The sequence below is a fragment of the Pelmatolapia mariae genome, linkage group LG7 (genome assembly GCF_036321145.2).
Source record: "Pelmatolapia mariae isolate MD_Pm_ZW linkage group LG7, Pm_UMD_F_2, whole genome shotgun sequence".
Lineage (NCBI taxonomy): Eukaryota > Metazoa > Chordata > Actinopteri > Cichliformes > Cichlidae > Pelmatolapia > Pelmatolapia mariae.
The window spans coordinates 2,610,710-2,633,957 of record NC_086233.1 but is presented as its reverse complement, the minus strand read 5'-3'; the positions used below and the strand labels follow the sequence as shown (position 1 = coordinate 2,633,957).

At 41.2% G+C, this 23,248-nt stretch overlaps 1 protein-coding gene across 2 annotated transcripts in view; it reads right to left on the bottom strand.

Moving 5' to 3' along the window:
• LOC134630348 (polypeptide N-acetylgalactosaminyltransferase 18-like) overlaps window positions 1–23,248 on the bottom strand; it is a 167,585-nt gene that overhangs the window by 15,152 nt on the left and 129,185 nt on the right. The window contains exons 9-10 of one of the 2 annotated variants that reach the window (XM_063477555.1): window positions 15,363–15,458; window positions 787–954 (exon numbers count right to left, since the gene is read on the bottom strand). In XM_063477555.1, the coding sequence (XP_063333625.1) occupies window positions 787–954; window positions 15,363–15,458 (264 nt within the window). The remainder of the gene's footprint in view (window positions 1–786; window positions 955–15,362; window positions 15,459–23,248) is intronic. The other variant, XM_063477556.1, reaches the window with a different exon arrangement.

Here is a 23,248-nt window from a genome sequence, read left to right as displayed (position 1 = left end):
TGGGAGTGAGAGTTCTGAATCTGGCCGATGCTAATTAGGGGCTGATTCCCCTGCCAGAGTTCCTGGCAGTAAAACTACAGATAGTGAGGAAACTGGATGGTGAGGTGGTACTGTGCCTTTCAGAAGACTGGGTGAGAATCGAGGAGAGGACGGGTCTGAATGATGGATAAGTACGCCCCACCTTCAGTCTGATGTTTGGGATGAAAACAGTCCACGTACACACAGACGAAGTTTACAAATGCGCACACACCAGATGCCAAGGGCGTGAATGCGGTAGTGTCTTCTTTTTACTAATTATCCAGCTCCTTCTACTTATCTGTCACATTTTAAGACAACATTAAAAGTGTGAAGATAAAAATAAAAGAGGCTTGTTAAAAGTCAGAAATTGTGGACTTGTGAAAGCTCATTATGCAACGGAAGTAGATGTGCTTTTAAAATCACACAGAATAGAGGAAAAATGATCCGTGCTCTAACAAAACCAGGAGGGGTGCTTCTAAAGAGTCAGAGACAAAGTGGAGAGGAAGAAGCACGAATCTCACTCAATTATTGAATAAAAAAGAAAAGCATAGGAACCGCAGAGATTTGGTCCAGCAGACAAAAAGCAGCAGGAGGTTACAGCAACATACAGAATATCAAAAAAGCAAAGGAAGGAGATCAAAGCCTGGAAACATTCAGAGGATGCCCCTGAAACGGGCAGAACGCGTGCACATCTGGGGTTTGTTACAACCACGTAGCATTTGTTTGGCTGCGGTCGGCCATCTTTGTTTGTACGTGCTCAAAGCTCACCTGAGTGAACGTCCAGGTGAGCTTCATGTGCTTAGTAGTGGCGTAGCTGCACTCCAGCAGCCTGGGTTTGCTGTTCACGTCAACCAAACACTTGTTGTCGTCGTCGTCGATCGTTGGACTCAGCACTCCCAGGTGAAGCTGTTGGGAGCTGGTGTAGTACACGTTCTGCTGGGAAACAGAGACGTGCAGTGATGAGACAAAACACCCGTAGGAGCTTCAGAGTAACAGTCATGGCAATACTAGACTACAGTGTAATAAAACGTTTGACAAATCAAGACAAACCAGCTGAACAGTATAAAAGTTGTCTGTATCTTTAAGGTGTATTCAAAGTGCAGCGCACTGGAGATCACCATCATTAGTTATTTAGGTTTTTTCTTCTTTTTTTTTTTGGCCTTTAGAAGTCTCAAATACTCATAAGAATGTATGTATCATATATGATAGGCAGGTGTTAAGGGGTTAAGCTCATATTCTTTCTAACGGCCACCAGGGGGCGACACCTGTGTTTGCATAAAGACTTCTGCTCTTACAGAATTCTATGGAAAAACCTGTAAACGTGACCTGACCTCAACCCATTTTTGTTATTTGGGCTGAGTACATTCATTAGGAATAGAATTTAAGTTGAAATATGGTTCCCTTTTTAAATAATTAATAATCAAGTCAAGTGGCTTTATTGTATATTCCCATCATGTGCAGTGGTACAGTACACAGTGCAGCGAGACAACGTTCCTCCAAGACCTTCTTTTGTTGAAAATTAAAACAAAAAACAGACAATCGACACAGGACCACATAAAGTGCAAGTGTGCAGAACTTTGCAAAAATTGCAAAAAAGCAAAACAAAGACAGTGCAACACCAGCCAGAACAGAACACAGACACAAGGCAGTGCAATAGAAAAGTGCAACAATGACAGTGGGCTGTGCAAAAGACTGAGCATTGTGATAATAATGAGGTTCAGTTAGCTTCTAAATAAAACAGCTGGTAGAAACGTCCTCCAAAGAGCCAGTTTTTACTCGGAGGACTTTTTCACTATTAATTTGACAAAGAAGTTAAATCCATACTTCTGCTTGTATCAGAGTATTTTTAACACAAACATCAGTATTTCTACATAAGTGATGACTGTGTGTGATTTTCCCATCATTCACTTTTGTCTGCTCACTCCTGTAGTTTGTGTTTGGTCCCAGTTGGGATGTAAGTTTTTCCAGTTCTAATACAGTAACCAGTAAGCACCAAGCAGGGGGAAATCAGAGTGATAAATAATATAATATAGTATTTGTTATCATGCTATAAAACTGGATTGAATAATTTCATTGCAATTCTTGTTTTTCTGTAGATAACAGAGAAACAAGAATAGATCCCCGACGGCCCTGATGGTTCTGTTTTTTTTAGTAAATTGTATCTTGGGCATAAATATGTTTTTCTTGATCAACAGAGCTCTGTCCTCTCTGTGAAATAAACTGAACCAGGACAGCAGATATACCTCAGTTTTATAATGAAGCAGCTCTGCTGTAGCCTGTATTCACAGAGGGTTTCTGTTATTAGAGGTTAGCTGCAGGGAGTACTGTAAGTAGGCTAATTTTTGAATGCTAAGTGTTTTTTTTAATCTCACCTGCAACATTTTCCATGTCTTTTAACAACATTTTCACTTTTACTGCTGTGAAAAATAAACAAGCCACCTGTAACTGAACTAATTAGGAAGAAAACAGAAAGGAAAGAGGGGGGAAATATTTAGTGGAAGGTAGGAGAAGAGAGGTCAGGGGACGATATTAGGTGCCAGTTGAATACTAGCTCAGGAAGTTTTCTTTCCCTTTCCAGGTATGCAAAAGCATGAGGACATGGTAATGAATGCAATAGTTGGCCCAGTTCTGAAGCCCGCAAAATGTCTAGTGAGGTAAATCAAACACAAACTTTAAGTAGGTTGAAAATTCAAACCGTGTAGCGAGGCATGCATCCCCCCCTTCAAGTCTGACGAAACAGAAAAAGATGAGACAAAGAATCACAGACAACTTGACATGAGTAAAGCAAATGAGAAGGATCAAGGTCGACACGAAATCCAAACAAGCGGAAAAAGTTGAGATCAAGGAGCCGCGGAATAGCAGGCATAGACGCGGCACTGCTGAGAACAAACGGAAACACCGGCTGAGCGCTCTGACTCACAGTGTGTGTGTTTCCACAGGAGTGTGTGAGAGCTCAGAGGAGGTAATTGATGAGAATGATGACCGCCTTACAGGAACAGGACATTTCTAGATAGGAGCCATTATCACACTGTGAACCAGCCACGGGGCTTTTAAGCTGCTGTTTAAAAACTCCCCGAGACAGACAATGGCACACACTGACGCATGTGCTGCGAGCGTGTCCGTGCTCCGGAGGGAAAGCTCGTTTTTTTCTGTGCATGTGCACTAATAAGAGTGATTACATTTGCATCCGTCAATAGATTGATGCTCAGTCTCCAACGGTGGGGCCTTAATACTTTCTCCTGCCTGTCACAGCTATGGAAGAGCAGGAACAGAAGGATTAGCACGGTGCTTCTGTAGACACACAGCAGTCTCTCCTGACAGATGCACACAGTAACAAGCGTGGAGAGGAGAAAGCTGGGGGATTATTTTTAGTCTTTAATGTTTACTTTCAGCAGATGAGATTTTAAGAAAGAAAATCATTTTGAATTCATTAAAAAACTGTTTGTGACAAACATCAAATATATAAAAAATGAGGAGTGGAGAGGCAGCTGGTCCAGATGATATACCTGTGGAAGCTTGGAGCTATCTGGGAGACAGGGCAGGACTCTTTGATCAGATCGTTTGACACAATCAGAGAATAAGAGCTGCTATGATGTAGGGTTTGGAGATGGTGGCACTGACAAAAAGACAGGAGGGGCCAGAGCTGAAGATGTAAAGGTTTTCCTTGGGAGTGAGAAGGATGGACAGGATTAGAAATGAGTACATCAGAGGGACAGCTTGAGCAGTTTGAGACGAGGGTTAGGGATTGAGAAGCGAGGCCGAGATGGTTTGGACGTGCAGAGGAGGGAGAGTGGATATGTTGGTGAAAGGATAGTGAAGATGGAGCTACCAGGAAGGAGGAAAAGAGGAAGACCTCAGAGATGATTCATGGATGCAGTCAAATATTATATTTTCAAGTGAAAAGGCCAGGACTTTAGGAATCGTGTAAAATTTGGGGTTACACTGAAGAAGTGTTTTTTGTGTTTTTCTAGGCACAGATGCGCTTCATTGTCATCTGCAGACACATGTACATATTCATCCAGCAGACGCAGCAGGCTGGAGCGGAAGTTTGCATGTTACAGTATGTGTTTGCAAGCTCCATCTCTCGCCTCATTGCATATCTATTCAGGGGAGAATAGGGAGAAACATAACAGAGGCAGGGCACCAGGAAGGCGGGGTTTAAAGCATGACGACTTCTTTCTCACCAGTTCCTGTCTGGGGAAAAATGTGTCGACTCTCCGGCAACTTCTGATCCTTCAAAGCCGTGTTCTGATTCAACTCGGTCATCACTGTGAGGAGGGGGTGTGAATTTGGGTAGCTAATTATTTTAATTGCTTCCATAAGCTGTATGTCAAAACCACTGACTGATGAGAAGTGGCCAAATCAGCGAACCAGACTACAGCGTCCCATTGTTTTAGAACAACAGCGTGCCCACACACTGAAAGCACCATCCATCTGTCTCTCTCTGTTTTTCCATCCTCGTGTAAGTCACTCATCGTCAGCTTGTGTCCATAAGGACTGACTCGGTGCTTAGCATTGGATGGGTGATTCACTGACAGGGGCTCTTCATCTCCTCATTCTCCTAAAATCTCACAAACAACGAGAATTACCCGATCAGGTGAAAACTTTTCTCTGTGCCTGCCGACTCGTTCCCTAAGTTTCTCTGTTATCACACAAACAGTTCATCTAAAGTGAGAAAGCTGCTCTGTCCTCTGGTTTTGTTTTGTTTTTTTGGGATACGCGTGGAGTCGTCAGCTCATCGCTGCGCCGCTGCCAGAATGCGTTGCATGGCTGCTTTCACGGACAGCGCACACTGTGGTAGCTTCTCAGTGTAAACAGCTCTGCTTTAGTCTGCAGTCACTGCTGATGTCCCACTGTCACGTCAGCAGATGCTACCACCTGCTGTTATATTTTCATAATCAGTTTACGTCACCTGTCCAGCCTGGACCCGCCTCTCGCCCTGTGACAACTGGGGAAGGCCCCCGCCCCCCACCCCTAAAAGTGAAAAACAGAAAACTAAATGTGTACCAACTCTTCTTTTAATATATTAGCTCCAATTGAAACATGCAACAAGCACTAGGAGAGACATTCTAATTTAATCTTTCAAATGATCCCACTGAACAGAAATTGTCTGTGTGAGATAATCCTCAATAAATTGGAGTAAACAGGGACTAATGGCTAAAATAATTGTTTGCACCTGCTTCTGTTTATTTCTCTTTTTTTGCACAAACATTTTTAATGTGTCAGAACTTTAAAGATATCGATGCTCATTCTGCAAATTAATGCTTATTGGTTGGTCAAGAACTTCTACCATGATGTATTGTGTTGATGGCACCAAGTTTCCAAATGATATTCAGTCATTAAAGCTGCAGTTAAATGACCGCAGAAATGTCTGTGAGTATGAGGATGGAGGTGATGCTATCAACAAGCTGCTGCTAGAAATTCTGAAACGCTGCTCATGTTCGTGCATTTTTCTTTTTCCTTTCTTATCCTCTTATCCTTATTCCTATCTATTCCTATCTATTAATGATCATTAACATGTGTTAATGATCATTAATATACCAAACATATGAAGTGTAAACATGACATCTGTAGTCTGAGGACAGGTCACATAAAACTTTCTGACAAACAAAAATCCGACAGGAAAGAGTTAAAAGTAGGAGTGAAGATTTGGGTGCTGTATGGTGGCTCATGGTGCTGTCACATTTCCCCTTACAAAAATGTATTTTGCTATAAAAAAACCCCCTAAACTTGTACGTGTCTGTGTCACACAGACACGTACAAGATGTTTATATTTCTGCTGGATTTCATTTGTCTAATAAATAGAGAAGCTGTAACTCACAAATCTGTCTGATCCTGATTCAAAAGGCTGTGGGACCGATCTATTCCATCAGCTCTACGTTACACCAACAACCTTTCTTTGTAGGTTTGTAATCGTTTTTGACTGAACTGCAAACTGTTGTGGAATAAAAAGCTGAGGTGATAATTGTTGGAAAGCTTTTATTGCATTTACAGTAACATAAACATGTTACTGAATTAATGTTATCCAACTTAACATTATACAAGGTCTTAAATAATCAGGCCCCATCTTATCTTAATGACCTTGTAGTACCATATCACCCTATTAGAGCACTTCGCTCTCACACTGCAGGCTTACTTGTTGTTCCTAGAGTATTTAAAAGTGGAATGGGAGGCAGAGCCTTCAGTTTTCAGGCCCCTCTTCTGTGGAACCAGCTTCCAGTTTGGATTCAGGAGACAGACACTATCTCTACTTTTAAGATTAGGCTTCAAACTTTCCTTTTTGCTAAAGCATATAATTAGGGCTGGACCAGGTGACCCTGAATCCTCCCTTAGTTATGCTGCAATAGACGTAGGCTGCCGGGGGATTCCCATGATGCACTGGGTGTTTCTTCTCCTCTCTGCATTTAATCACTGGCTCTCTTCAACAGTGTGTGTTTTGCCCTCTCACTCCTCTCCCGAAGCCTGGTTTATTCCTGTTAAAAGGGAGTTTTTCTTCTCCACCGTTACGAAAGCGCTTGCTCACAGGTTGTCGTTTAATAATGGAGTTCTCTCTGTATTAGAATAGAGTCTTTACCTTACAATAAAAAGCACCTTGAGGTGACTGTTGTTGTGATTTGGTGCTCTATAACTAGAACTGAATTGAAACTTGAATTAAGCTTCTCTTGTTAGCTCCCCTCTGCACATGTTTGAGGAGGTGAACTCAGTGAGAGAGCAGGGAAACGACGTACAGCATTCAGAAAGTCAGAATCAATCAAGAAAAGTGCAACTGGAACATCTCTAGAATCGTTACGCTGAAAAAAAGCACTCACTTCTCTGTCCATTTCTTAATTGGTCGTCCAGAGATAACGACACAGACACAGCCTTAATGATACTGAGCAGGCAGAGCCACATAAGTGTGAAAGTGACTTTGCTTTATCTGAGACTCCTGGTGAGCTTATTACTGACAGTTAGGGATGTAGTTAGGCAGGCTAATCACTGGTGTTTCCCTCAGCCATCTGCTGCGGTGGTGGAGAGACGACGCAAACGCAACAGCTGCAAAGTTGTCTCAGAACATAATGAAGAGGTTTATCTGGATGAGTGGAGCAGAAGGAGGAAGAGGAGGGAGTTTAAGAGAGAGCGCAAACAATGAGGCTGACTCTAAACACTGGCTGTTTTTCTCTAAAGACACCAACGATGAAAAAACAACAACAAAGAAACATACTATATGCCCCTCCCACACACACAGACACACACACACACACACAGACACACACACTCTGAGTGAGCACTCATTACCGTATCAGCACCGTTTAGATTGATCCCACTTTTAATAGGCTTACAGTCATTTAAAAAACAGATCAGTGAGATGAAAATCATTCCATATCTCCATTTTATAAACGCGGTTTTTTAATGACCTACAAAACAAACTTGTCTATATGCGACTTATTTTTTATTTTTTTTTTAAATAAAGAAAGTTACATATAGGAGGGCGGCATGTCTGGTCCACAGATACACGAACAAAGAAAACATGTTTTTACACATTGATTTGGGCAAAGGTTAAAAGTTTTCTCAAGTCCAGTAATTGGGTTTCTCTGGCAGACAAACACCCACGTCCACATACTATTAGCTGAGAGTTTTTAAAGTTTGGTAATTAGTTTGCGTTTCTTTGTGTTAAACAGACTCCCTGGTGAAATACCTCCATCTTAAATCTTTAACGCACAAACAACTTTCCACAAAATAATAAATCAGTGTCGCCTAAATCAGTCTCGTTATAAAAGATAAGTGACACCTGGAGGAAACAATTTCCTCCTTCCTCGGCTGAAAGGCTTCGATTCAACGTGTCCCACCACTTGGTTTCTCTTTGTAAATGCCTGTTTTTGCCTTATGGACACTTGCAAACATCAAGTTCTGCTCCAAGATTTCCTGCAGCTCGTTCATTTCCGCCTGGACATGCAGCTCCAATATCCTGGTAATATCACTGTGTGGATATCCACAGAAACACACAGGAATGCCAGCACACACAGTCATAATTTACACTTCTTTACAGCGTGTAAACCACAGCTGTGATAACATATCCACAAAAGACGTCTTACTGGCAAAGTCCAAAAGTAAGCACTTCAATGAGTGCCAGCTAGTTAGTACGTTCACACTGCAAAAAAGCCTGACACACACACACACACACACACACACACACACACACACACACACACACACACACACACACACACACACCGGGTAAACAGCCTCAAAGGTCTAATTTTCAGACTTCATTGATCCAGCCACAAACCAATCTTCTTAGCAAAGCTACACAATATTGAGGCTCACATCAGATTTCTATTACCTGCTTAATTTCCACTGCAATTTCTCGCTATTCTGTCGAAGGAATATTGCCATCTGCACCTCCTCCACACGACTGAAATTAGCCCTCGATCCAACAACAGCATTCATTTTCCAACTTTAGCAAATGAGACACAGAGATGGGTTTCCTGTTTAGAAACACTTGAGTGTGTGTGTGCAGACAGGCTGGAAACAGTTTTTCTACAACTTTTCACCTTTTAGAAATAACAGCTTGCTTGAAAACAATGTAACTTTTTTTTTTTTATTAAAGTAGATTTGTATAGCATATTGGCTTTGGGAGAAGCAATCATAATGGAAAATTGGACTGCACAAGTGATAACAAGCTGAAACAAAATAACTACTCCGATGTAGCTTCACATTGTGCACCCTCTCACTCAGACACCCACAAACAACCACACACAGACACACACTGTTGTTATCCATGATCTGTTCTTCGGGTTTTTGGAGTTTAATTTTAATTAATTTTTGTTTATTGTGAGCTTTCCTCTGTTTCTTGGTTCAGTTATTATGTAGATTTGATATTCATTTATTGCTGTAGTTTTTCCAGTCGTCAGTTCTTGGTTCCAGTTTCTAAGTTTAGAGTTTATTTTGTTCCCTCAACATGTCCCATCTCACCCTCCTGTTTCTTTTCCCTTGTGTTTAGTTATTGTTTCTAACTTCCTGTTTTATTTTGGTAGTCATTTGTCTTCCTTGCCTTGTATCTAGTTTGACTTTTCTCCTCTGTTCTTCATGTCTCAATCTTGCAAGCCCTGTGTTTCCACTATCCAACATTTCTCTCATATGTATGCATGTATGTGTATATATATAAAACTATGAAGTCATGTCGGGTCGGACGTTGCCTGGATCAACAAGGTCCGTGTCAGGTGTTGAGGAACCAGGGGACCCTGATGATAAGTTTTCTACGATGGCATCGATGGGCAAGAGATAAAAATAGGATGCTGTTGGAATGCTACTACACAAGTAACCCCAGCGGAAGGGGTTACATGAATAGGATGAGGAACCTATGGCATCTTTGATACCCAACATTCACATTGATGGGATGTGGAGGGTGAAGGTAACAGTGGTCCCAGTGGTAATCAGAGCGCTAGGTGCAGTGACTCCCAAGCTAGCCGAGTGGCTCCAGCAGATCCCAGGAACAACACCTGAGAGCTCTGTCTAGAAGAGCGCAGTCCTAGGAACAGCTAAGATACTGCAGGACCCTCAAGCTCCCAAGGCCTCTGGTAGAGGAGCTTGAAGGATAGACCACCCTTGTGTGATTCCTGCCTATCTCAGTGTTTCTTGGATTTGTCTTCTGGTTTTGTATGGGATTTGGGATTTATGCCATTTGTTTTTGGAATTTGCAAAAATCTTAATAAATGTCTGATTTAGTCTGCCTCACATCTGCATTTGGGTCCTCCACACTTCAAACTCCAGTTCATGATGTCTACAGGGTTCTAGCTGCAGCTAAGACCCTGATTTCTGCCTGAAGTCTTTATTGAAAATCAGGCAGAAACATGCTGACGGAAAACTAATGTAGGTCAGGTGCTGCCCCAACATGGGCCACCCTCTCAGCTCTCCTCAGGAAGCACCGATTCTCCAAGTCTTTAGAACGATGCAAGGATGGAAGACCATTTTTAGTGCTTTGGAGCCACGAGCAGAGCTTTTAGGCCGTTTCCATCTAGGTGTTTTGAAAACTGATGTGGTGAGTGAAGGCTCATTTTAAAGTCAACCAAGCTTTGGATTCCCAGGTTTCTCTTGAATTTCTGTTCCTGCTTTGATTTTTTACTGTTTTTCCTGTCTCCACTCCCTCGGTCACATGTTTGCGTTCAGGCCTTCATCTCCTCGTTTCCACTTCTGTGTCATTTGTCTTATCTTTATATCCTGTTTTACTTTGGGGAAAACAATGGACTTTTGTTTTTGCCACGTTCAAATCTCATATTTATCCACTGGCATTCTTTAAAAAAAGTTGGGAAAGACAGCTATGCACTATTTGTGTGGTTTGCTTCAGCTGGTTTGTGCCAGACTGTAATCTCCAAAAGGCCGCTCACCTCAACATTTTTCCTGCGGTCAGGTTTTGTTTACAGTCGAGCCGACTGGACCTAAATGCAACATGAAGTCGATAGCTGTGGTCATTCGCAGACGCATTCATATAAGTGCTTTACTGAACACTTGCCAGTGAATTCCGCACTCTGAGATCACTCTCCTCCTCTGTGTCTTAAATTGTCTCTCTCTCCCACCTCTGCCCGTCTATCCTTCTTTTCCTCGCTCCCCTCCTCCGTGTCAGAAAGCTCAGAAAGGAAATTGAGGAACGTTATGCATCATTGACACTCAGCAGTTCATCAGGTATTCAAAGCCATGTGCATCTGTTTGGACACACACACACACACACACACACACACACACACACTCTAAAGGACTGGACGAATCAGAATAAAAGGATCTGAACTGGGAATAAAAAGGACTGCAGGGAATAACATTACAAAAGATATTCTGCATGAATAAAGAATAAAGAAGGAAAAGTATCGAAGGCATGACAGAAGACCAGAGGAATACTGAAGACTTTGATGTCTGCTATGAAACGCTTCCTGCTGCTTTTTGCTCTGCCTCCTCGGGCTGCGTCTCGCTGATGTCTAATAAACGTGGCATCTTTTTGGCTCGAACCACGAGCCTGAGTGAGAACGGTGCCGGCACAGTTTTACCAAGCGTCTGTATGAGCAGAGTTACTCACCGAGGCCTAAAATTTCATTAGTTTAATTCGAGGAGTGGCAGCTCATGCATGAATGTGTATAAAAATATCCATTAACAGAAGAGATTATGGATTTATCCATTATATACTAACATTCTCTAATCCTGTGATGATTAGCACAGCAGGTACAGGATAGATAATAACTTCCATTTCATTTTCTGTGCAGTACGCACTCGCACCTCTGATTCTGAAAGCCTAAATATTCGGGGTCTATAAAGTGATTAGTTCCCCTTTGCTGATTCTGTACTGTGTAACGATATTCTGCTCCTATCTTCACTTATCCCAGCACAGCCCCTAAATATCCCTGTTATCTGAAGACACTGCACAGAGCAGTAGGTAAATTATGGCTTGCTTCAAGTCATTTTTCTTTTGAGGAAGCTGAAATTTCTTGAAAGAATTTTATTTTAAATCACTGTGCATTTTAACACCTAAATATCCGTTCACTAAGGCTAACCGGGAAAGTCTTAGAAAAGTGAGTTTTGTTAGAAGATCCGCGTTAACATCATATAAGGTGCATGAATAATACAGCATCGCGCTGCATCCCAGAGGAGGGACCAGATTTGGCTCACAGGCCTCCACTTTAGGCACTGCTGGCTGGGACTGAGGGCACTCTGCTTTGCCAGAGGCTGAATACATTTACCTGTCCTATCTCTGATTAGCCTGACCCAAACTAATGCTGCAAATGTTAAAACTTTTCATAAAGCATCGACCTGACAAACCTAATTTTAGCAAAACCAGCACACTTAGAATGAAGCTTTTTATTGTGATGAGAAGACGCTCAAAAACCTTCACGGTGGCCTTGCCCGTCTCATTTTCTTGCATTTAAAAAATAGATTAAAAAAAAGCCAGTAAGAGATAAAAAAGGCACCACTCAATTTCTTTATCAGCACCTGCTGATTATGCTTTCCCCCAATGGAGAGAATATATGGAAGGCAAAAAGACGGAGGGTGAGGGAGGAAATGCAAACACAGCTGTTTCAGCAGCTGATGCTGTATTACCGAGTATGACCCAGAAAGAAAGTTGGATGTTTCCGACATCAAGGCGCCGGTCAAAGCTATTAACTTTAGTGACAATGGAGGCGAGGTTTGGAGTGTCAGAAAGCTTCCCTCGATGCTGCGCACTACGTAGGCGTCTACTTCTGATTATGTGAGCCTCTTTACACAATACTGACAATTTAATATGATTTTTTAATTTTGTGAAACTGCAGAGCTGTTCAAAGCAGAGAAGAGTGGCAATGCACAGTCCCGCTCGCTCAGTTTTTAAATTGTTTTTCTCCGGTCTGCATTAAGAAGGCAATGAGCGTAGCCTTTACCGCCCCTCAGAATTCAATGACCTTAAATCTGCAGCAAGCTGATAGAGTTGTTGATTGGCCTCGGTGACTTGAGCAGAACTTTTCAGCTGCAGAGGCTAAAAAGTTTCCCGTCGCAACTAAAACAGCACGCAGACTGGAACTTTATTATTGGGTGCTGATATATTGGTGGGTCTCCTTGCATTTCATTTTAAATCTATGGTGTAATTAGTCGTCTAACTCATGATGTGACGGCAGGCGTCCATAGCTCAAAATAACTGATGTTGTGACTATGCAGTCACCTCAGTTTTAAGTTCTTAACTTGATGGACTCAGCTGGACTTCCTTCTGACTAGAGTGTTTAAAGAGGACCTGTTATGATCTTTCTTATTACCTGTCATATATAAAATTCCAGTGGTGAGTGCTCATATTATACATGCCCAAAGTTTATGTACTCCTTGTGAACTTTAGACTGTCCTAAGAACCAGATTCAAGCATTAACGTGTTGTGCTAGTGCAGACTGGGTTTTGGCATAAAAAACAAACAAAACAAAACAAACTGTTGTTATTTACAAAGAGAGCGCAGTGAGAAGACTGCATGTGAGAAGCGACAGCTCAGATTTTTGCAGCAGCCTCTTGCGTATGCATTTCTGGGAGATCCTTTCTCAAGCAAGAAAATAAGAGAACATTTAAACCATGTGTGCCAGCTGGTTTGCTAACGTTTTTGACGTGCAGTTTGGCGATAACTGAGGTGATATTTAACGCCGAAAAAGCATCTTAACTTTTTGCACTTGATATGGTGGCAGTTACTGCTGCACGGAGGAGGCGTCGCACAGATTTTAGAGCGAGGGTTTGAAAAGAGACGTTTCTCCAATCGTCTAAATTTATGTGCAATACCAGATAAACATGTGATAAAAACTTCTAGATGACCTGGAACCTCCAAGTTAAAGGAGTCATGCAACACCAGCGGCAACGGAACTTCTTGTAATGACTCTTTGATGGGTGTCAGTCTGATCTGTGTATTTATGTTAATAGACTTTACAAACTACATTTGTCCTCAATGAAGTTTTGTGACACTCACATTAAACTATTATAGTTTCAGGACCATGGACAGCGCACAAGGTTTTCATAGTGACCCACACAAATTCAGCTGCATTTTAGTAATACATGAGCGATAATCTCACACACACACACACACACACACACACACACACACACACACACACACACACACACACACACACACACACACACACACTTGAAGGGATGGAGTTTGTTTTATGCTACAGAAAGCAAAGCCACAATATTGTTGCACAGCTTACAGTCTTACATCGGAGGCTGTTAACTACCAAACCCTGTTTCCATTATGGTGTCTGCCTGCCAGACTGCTGCTCCAGGCCTACACTTATGTGACCTATGACCTATTTTCGACCTGTAGCATATATTTATATGCTTTTCTGAATACAATTAACAAGCTTCTTCTGTCCTGTTGGTAAATTACCCAAAGTTGAATATCATCTCATAGTTTCTTGCCAGATTTGATAAGCTGACTGCGCCCGTGTTTAGATGTCACACGCAGGGCTCTGACTGCACAGACGTTCCACACCTGAGGATTAACTGGGGAGCTACACCAGGGCCCAGCAGAAGATATAAAGAATTATGGGTAGCACTTTATAATACGGCCCATGACTAAGAGTGGATCCCCTGTAACTACATGGCAATTCAAGGTATTTTATTTACATTTAAATTTAACTATAGTTATTAATATTTACACAGGTAGGCACACGAGAATGAGGGGGTGACCAGTCAGGTTTTACAGGAAAGAAAGAAATAATTATACTGTAAGTAGATGTAGGTACTGCAAGTAATTACAAGTAGTGTGCAGTTTCTTGGTAATTCTGCTGAAAAACAATGTTTCCCCATCTAACATTAGAAACGGGCTGTACTAAACTGTCAGGTCTATGTGACTTCAGTTGTTTTCTTTCACAGCTACTGTTTAAACACTTTCTAAATGAGTGCTTCCTTTCCTGTAAATTGGGCGAGGCTAATCCACTCTGTAATACGATCGACACCCTAAAAAGCAACAGTGTACTTACAGTGTCAGACGAGGGTGGGTTGTTTGTTTTACCAAGAAGTTAAACAGTACTTACATTATTTCTTTCCTGAAAAACCTGATTTTTTACCACCTTATTCTAATGTACCTACCTTTAAGTATTTGTAGGTAAATATAATTACTTAATTTGAAATAAAATACCATGAAATTCCATTTTTCCCATTACAGGGGAATTAAGCCCTTTATCACAGGTGTTACTAAATTATACTGCATTGTGAATCAACAAAGCTACCCTACCGAGTCCAACAATGCATCAGATTACTCGTGATCTGAAAGCAGCTGCTTGCAGCACTGAATCCACAAAACAAACTGACCACCTTAAAGCTTTTGTTTTAGTTTTCTGCTCTTATTAGCATTGTTTTCAGCGTTAAGTGACAGCAACACACACACAGGCTGCATGGACCCAACAATAGGCAGGCTAAATTGGCAACTCACAGCTGAACTCAATCGAAGCGCCAGAGAAACTTTACACAGCGATAACACGTCTGTCTGCTGCTTTCAGGGGTTTTTTCTGCCCCCAAAGAAACAAAGCAATCAGCAACAGCAAAACATCAAACCATGCAGCTTTAGAAAGCTGTGCACAATGACAAAAAGTTTCTGTTTAGAATCGGACAACGTGCTAACTGTGCCTTATTTCTGTTATGATGTGGAAAAAGATAACACTCACTCATCCCTGCTACATAATGCAACTTTATGCAAGGGTTACTCTCTCCAAAGCCCCCATTTAAACTAACAAAGACTGCAGAGGACTCTAATTATCTGCTACTGACAGCCTCCCTTGGGGGATTTCTCTGTGTGATCAGTATTTATGGGTGTCTCGTGATTCGAAGCGATAGGACAGAGCGCACGAAAGCAGAATGAAAACCTAAGCCGACTTACTCACCTGAGGCGTCATACCATGGCACAGGTACATGATGGGGACGTTGTCAGTGTCAGGTCCTTGGTCCAGACACAGGTCGTCTCTCAAGCTGTTCTTCAACTGAAAAACAGAGTGAAGGTCAAAATGAAGACGGGATGCTTCTCTACCTAAAACTGACATTATAGGCAGTGAAGCTCAGGAAACAAATACAAAATGACCAGACTGCAGTCTAAACCGATTTCATAACAGAGCAAACAGGACACACGAGGAGGGAATGACAACATGAAGGGGAACAGAGGAAAACTAAGGACCTAAATACATAAGACGATGGGCGACAGGTGGAAAACACAGCTGGAACAAATCCAACTAACGAAACAGGGAAGCAAAACTAAACATAACGCACATGAGATGAGGGACTGTCAAAATAAAACAGGAAGCGATAAGAACACTGAGACTCAGGCAAAGACACGTGAGCTTGACACTCGCACGGGGAATAACAGACATGGAAACACACGACACAACGGGGAGACAAAACAAAGCAAGCAACAGCCAAACTAGAACACAAGAACCACACAGAACAGGGCCAAGAGAGGAGGACACACCGAGGAAAGACTGGAGACTGGACACGAAAGAAACAAAATTAAAGAAGAACTAAGAACTAGAAGTGTAACAAAATCAGAGGATCTCCTAAACTGAAGATCAGAATCTCAATATTCCACAAGTCTAAACAAACACAGGACCCAGAGGCCCAGGACCAGGACATCTAAGGTCTGAAATTAAGACAAAACAAAAAATTAACTGTTTTTGGTAAAGAAATCTCTTTACAAAAGTCAAAAGTTATGCATTTAAGAATACATTTTTCATTGAAACATTATTACGTTATTTTATGTTTTTTTCCCTCTAATTTAAGAGAAATGCCCCGTCTGTGCTGATGAAACTGCTTTTGAGTCCACTGTTTTTGATCCTTTGATATTTTGGAGGGACAACTTATTAAAGAGCTGTAATTCCTTAACCCTTCCTTTTTAATGGGCTGTTAATCCCCTCAAATTAAATCCGAGAGAGTGCGCTTTAAACCCAAATTCATTATTTTACTGTCACTTGAAAGTGTTTTGGGAGTATAGTAAAGAAACCAACTAAGACAGTTAAAGAAAGTTAAAGAAAGAAGACTCTCTGTTTAAATATTTCTTCATAAAGATACAACGTGTGTCTGGTTTTCCTTATGGATACGTCTTTGTATTCCTCTCATAAATGGAAGACAAGTGAAGCAGTCTCCTTCTCCCTCTCTATCTGGCTGTCTCTCTACATTATTAATTACTCCATTATGACAGAGTGGTGCACTACACAGCTTTAGCTGCGTGGCTAAAGTGAAGACAAATGGAACCACTGTGGGCTAATTACTGCTCGCCAGGAGAGTTATGCAAACACTTTACACTAACATTCACCTTTTTTGGCAGCTGCAGAGTCATATTTCAAAAAGAAAGAGCATCTTTGCTTTTTGGATCACAGGTTATTTCCTCAGTTTGGCCACGTTCCACAAAAGATTATGAACTAATTGTTCAAAGTAGGCAAAAGAAAAGCTAAAAAGAACTTCAGGTTGTCCTTGCTCCTTCAGCACAAGAAGGTGTCTATTCTGCTTCATGGCTTGTTTTCTGATCTTAGCACTGAGTACAGTGCTATTAATCCCTAACCCTCAGAGAGGGAGGATCCTCCAGCAGGCCAATATCGCTGTGCATCGAGCTCATGTCGTAGCCAATGTCCGAGTCCACGCTACCCATAGAAGGGTTTTGGCCTATAGTGAATAATTTACCTTGGTGTCTGTAGGATACCGTTAAGTTAGATATACCTTGGGCAAGATACTCAACCCCCGAGTCCTCCGATACATCCGCAGCATGTGCACAGAAAAACAGTGGCTGTGTGCACATATGAGCCCCAGCATTTTATAAATATAGTGGCTTGCTGCTTAAAAGTCTTTGGTGTGGTCATTAAATCTAGAAGGGAACTATAAGTCAAAATGCACAATAATAATCTGGACCGTCTGTAATTGTTGATCAGTTAATCGTGTTAGCTTCTGCTGCATTTCCATTTCATGCCATCACTTCCTTATGTTATTCTCTCAAAGGGCAACTTAAGTATAGAGTTGAGGTTAGTAAACTTTGATGACTTAGTCAAATCTGATGCCAGCAGAGGAGCTAACAGTGAAGGGTTAACAGTTTGAATCCCAGTCAGCATATTCATTTCACTCTGGTAATCAGTATTAACTAATATTAACTATTAGCCAGATACCTGAAACTACAGTATCGATATCATAGTGTGAAATCAAACTGTTTAATTTGTAAAAAAAATCCAGCCTTGGTAATATACAGCAGAGATTTTTGTACTTTGACCATGTTCGCTTGAACACTTTACAGATAATAACAATCTGTTATGCTGCTTCATAAAATCATGTGACATGAAGTGCCATGAATCTTTGTGCCATGACTGATGCGCTCACACATGCATTATTTTCCTCTGTCTCTCTTCCACAGCATGTCTTTATCCTGTCTTCCTTCTCTCACCCCAACCACTCACAGCAGATGGCCCCGCCCCTCCCTGAGCCTGGTTCTGTCAGAGGTTTCTTCCTGTTAAAAGGGAGTTTTTCCTTCCCACTGTCGCCAAAGTGCTTGCTCATAGGGGGTCATATGATTGTTGGGTTTTTCTCTGTATGTATTATTGTAGGGTCTACCTTACAATATAAAGCGCCTTGAGGAAACTGTTGTTGTGATTTGGCGCTATATAAATAAAATTGAATTGAATTGAATTAGTCAACACAGAAGATATGACTGGTTTAAATTCCATGTGATATCAACAGTCACAAAGCCGTGGATAACACAAGAAGAAAAAAATGATTCATTTATATTAAAGTAAAGAATTTGAAAAATTAAAAACCATGAAAATATTCGGAATCTTTTTATACAGTCTATAGTTTTTCCTTTATTTAGACTAAAATTGATGAAATTATAGAAAAAGTGGTCAATGAAGTTAAGTTTCTTAATTTTACCAAAAACGATGTGTATAGTTATTGTTTCTTAAAACATAAGCTAATTACTCAGGCCTCTAAGTTCTCCACGTTTTCTGAGATGTTTTTTTGCCTTTTTTTATGATAACACCTTCAGTTTGGGTGACATTTATCTAAATTTTCCATTCCTGCACATTCCACACAACAAACTGTTTATTATCTGAAGTAAAATATTCACCAGCAGAGCTCTGATAACAGCGATAGCCGCAGTGTCATGAGGACTGATGTGATATGAATGCACACATTGAGGAAACCTGGCTGTTAATAGCTGATATTGAACTGATGAGCTTCGGTAAAAGTTCATCTTTGTGAATCTCACAGGTTTTCTTTAACAGCAGGTAAACAGTGAGTGGAGCCATCTTTACTCTGCCTTCCAAGTGACCTCTAAAAAGAGCTGATTTGAATAGAAATGTCTCTTTATGTATTCAAGCTCTGGTCTGAGTTTGGTCTGCTCCAGGTTTATTCATCATTAACGTTGGCAAAATACAAACATTACTTTTGAAAGTTGAATGAAAAGGCTCGATGGGTCCACATTCACACTAAACCGAGTCTCAAAGGTGAAGTATTTGGAGTTTATGATGAATGACAGACAGGCAAAACTTTCATTTCCGACAGTTTATTTTCTCCACTTGCAGCACAGCTGGCCTCAGCCAACCTACAGAACCCGCCATTCATCGGGATCACGGATCGCATCTCTGCCTTGGTTTACTTAATGCAACCCATCGCCTCTCTGCGCTCCTCTGCATCACGTCAGAGACAGTCCTGTGGAGGTTTCAGTTTGCTTTTGATCCATTATTGAAGGCTGAGTGAAGCTTTCTGTTTCACAATATCTCACGCTGCTTTCGGATGTATCACAGTGCTGCAATTATTTGATTTTTTATCGATCCCCTGAGGGAATTTCGTTTTTACTTTTGGCCCATTTCATAGAGGGTCAGAGGTCAGGCTCGATTACACAGCCAGTGGCCGCGACGACACCGGATGATTCAGTGTTTTGCTCAGTGGAGGTAAGGAAGCAGGAGGATTTAATAGTTGTTGAAAGCATCAGTCTGGACTCGACCAGCTGATAACTATTCCATCAATCAGGCCGTGCTCTCGAGTCCAGGAGGCATCACATCAGGGGCCTGTTCCATTTTACTCATGAAGGCAATTTTTGATGCACTTGTATTCCCATGCTATGCCCCTTTGTACTCCATAACACCTAAAATTTTAGTTTAGTTTACATTATTTTCAGAGGTTAAAGGTCTCTAACATACAATACAGTGTAGAAGTCAGAGAAAACCATTCTTTATATTTCATTAGGAAAATGGGAAATAGAAGCAGTGATTTAGTAAAACATGTCAACATGAATGGAAATTAAGTAAATAAGGCAACAAAGAGCTTAAAAGTCAAGCTTTGGTGTGATCACCTTTTTTCTTCAGCACAGTCTGAACTCACTGACGTGGCCTTTCCTTCATTTCTCTGAGTGGTCTTCATGAAAAGTTCTCCAGGCTTCTTGAAGAACATTCAGAGCCCTTCTTTGGATGTTGGCTAACATTTGTTCTGCCAAGATGATCCCACACTGCTTCAATAATGTCGAGGTCCGATCCATGACTGATGCACCTGCAGTGTGTTTGGGATCGCTGTCATGCATTTTTCTTCATAATTCCATTGATTTTAACAGAGACGTCCGACACCACTGGCTGAAATGCAGCCCAAACCATAACAGATGCTCCACCGTGTTTAACAGACGGCTGTAACTCTTCTGTTATGGCTCTCGCCTGACTTCTTCCAGATTCATTTCCAATTGAATTTCTCTCTGTTTCCCTTCTTTAAGCATGGCTTCTTGACAAACACCCTCCTGCTGAGACATTTTTGATGGTGCTTCAGTTCACAGTGGATGGGTCAGCTGAAGGTCCAATCTCTGGATTTAAAAAAATCCTGGAAATTCCCCTGAAATACACGATTTTCAGAATTTCTTTTTGCAAGTGGAATATTTGTTGAACAAATGTTAAAGCACTGTCTGTGCTGTGTTCAGTGCTTGCCTTGTGTGAGCTGTGTGTTCCTGTAGCTTTGACTTCATGCTAAATAAGAGATGAGTGTGTAAACAGATGGTTGTCACATCAGAACGCATGTCGCGCTCTCTCCGACTGCTATCTCCCGCAAGATATTGTTTTTTTGGCAAATATGAAACCTTCCTATCTACATCTCTCACATGTCACCGTGGCAACGCTTTCCTCTGACACGCTCGAAGCCAAGCCCCGCACGTGCTCAGTAGTGTCAACAAATAACTCCATCCGGCCCACATCGTGATTGAAGTGTTTATCGAACAACAGCACAAGAGGTGACGCGGAGGCTGCTTTCAGAACTGGAGATTCAATTGCTGCCGCTAATGTCTGCCCCCCACCCAGCCGCCCTTCTACCCCACCCCACCACCCACACATCTATCAACACATAACTCTTTTCTTCTTCTATTCAGCGACAGAATTGATGTTCCACAGAGACTGAATAAAACTGAAAGAAGTCCTTTTTAACCACAGGTGGGAAAACAAAAATTGTTTGCATCCAGCTTGCAGACAACAGATGATTCAAAGTTATTTAAAAAATAAAATAAAAGAGAGAACTTACACCCGTAACTCTCCCACGAGATGAGAACAAGCATGTCCCATCTGCCTGAAAATAAGAGGCTTCAACCTGGTGGTTTCCTTTTTGGGTGATTCCACAGAAAATCAGTGAGTGCCTCCCACCTGACCCCCTCCAAATCAGCTATTTGTTTATACAGCAATTATAGTATTCATGTAGTACACTTCATAGGTACAAAAGGATATCCACTTGAAATTTCCTGGCCTGAAAATCACGTTCAGGCTCTTCCACAAACCTGGAACCAAATCAGTTTCACACCAGCATCGATGAAACTGATCAATGAAACTGAATTAAATATATTTAAAGTGACTTTTTACGTGCGGCTAAAGATAGTCTGTCCTGAACAGTGTAGTAATATTTGTTCACAGATTGAAGTTCAGTCATGCACTCTGCAAACCCGATTCCACTGGCACAGCAGGAGGGACCCAAAATGAATACGGATCACGGATTCAGACTAGATCCAGTACAGCTCCGGTCATTTCCCAGCTCATCCCGTCCGAATCATAATGGCTTCATTTTCCCTGACGTGATTTGTTCCTTTGTTTAAAAAGGCTCCTTTGCTCTAAGCTATACTAATTTATGCAATATATATAAAAACTGAAGCAGTTCTTATAATGTGCTTCTTTTTAATGATAAAACTTTAGATGAAAAAAAACCTGGAAAGTTGCCCTGTTTATTTTTTTTTTTCAGAAATCTGAAACTATGACTGAACTGGAGAACATTAGAGCAGAGGTTTTATCCAGTAATAGCAAAAAAAGTGAGGTTGTTACATTTCATCAGTAGATTAAGCTTTTACTAAAAAATTATTGAAACATAGAAATGATCATTACCATTGGAAAAAACTGTTTTTATTTATTAAACACTGTCTTGAGGATAATAACGTCACAGACCGTTTCTCCTGTCAGGTCACAGCTGAGTAATTAGATTAAAAAATCAAGAAGAAAAATAAGATTCCAGCTTCATTTAATCAAAATTAAATTTGGATAAATGATGACAGCAAATGTTATAAAAAATTATATATTTAATATCAAAGTTTTATTCTGTCTATCATGACGACGGAGCTAATTGAAATGAACCTTTTTAAACTTCCTGTTTTTTAATATAAATATGACGGTCAGCACTGACACGTGTTCATATTCAGGGTGAACATTCCCAGAGCTGATTGGAGCAACTCTGATCAGCTGTTCTGGCAGCTCTGAGTTTATTTTTAAACTCAAAGATTGTTTTACCTGCTTCCTCGAATAGGCCCCAGGTGTCACAATCTGAAGACCAAATCTCATTTCAGTTTACGAGTTATTATTTTTATTTCAGAGTAACAGAAGCATGCACTGATACTGTGGACATTTTATCTGATTTCCTATCATTCAAAAAAACTCAAGAAAGTGAATTTTGGGCAAAGCTTAAATAATCATATCACCTGGTGGGATACGGTCAAAATAACCTGGAGGTTATGCGGGTTACTTTGTACCCACATTTTGTTACCAGGTTCATCATCTAGCTGTATCAAATTATTTACCCAGTAAAGATCTTTTTTTTTTTAACCCTTACAAGTGTCATGTTTCCATCTCATGTCTGAGAATCTGTTCCTAAATGGGCTGTCTTGCTCTTTGTACTATTCTACACGACACCAATCAGGTATAACACTGTGGCCACTGACAGGTGAAGTGAATACTACTGATTATCTCTTCAGCACAGGACCTGTTAGTGGGTGGGATATGTATATTAGGGAGCAAGTGAACATTTTGTCCTCAAAGTTGTTTTTATGGAGGAAAAATGGACAAACATGAGGATCTGAGGAGGTTTGAAAAAGGGACAAATCTCTAAAACTGCAGATTTGTGGGGCGTTCCCGTCTGCAGGGGTCATGAAAAGCGGTCCAAGGAAGGAACAGGGGTGAACCAGCGACAGGGTCATGGGTGGCAAAGGCTCTTTGATGCATGTGGGAGTGACGGCTGTCCCCTGTGGTTTGACCCAACAGACAAGCTACTAAAACTGAAACTGCTGAAAAATGTAAGGCTGGTTCTGATAGAAAGGTGTCAGAATACACAGAGCATCACAGTTTGTTGGCACCAGTCAGGGTGCCATCTGCCACGAAGCAAAGATGGTTCAGGAACGGTTTAAGGAGCACAAAAACGAGTTTGAGGTGTTTCACCAGATCTCAGTCCAAATAAGTCCGATCCACGGAGGACTTAAAGGATCTGCTGCTAACATCTTGGTGCCAGATACCACAGCACACCT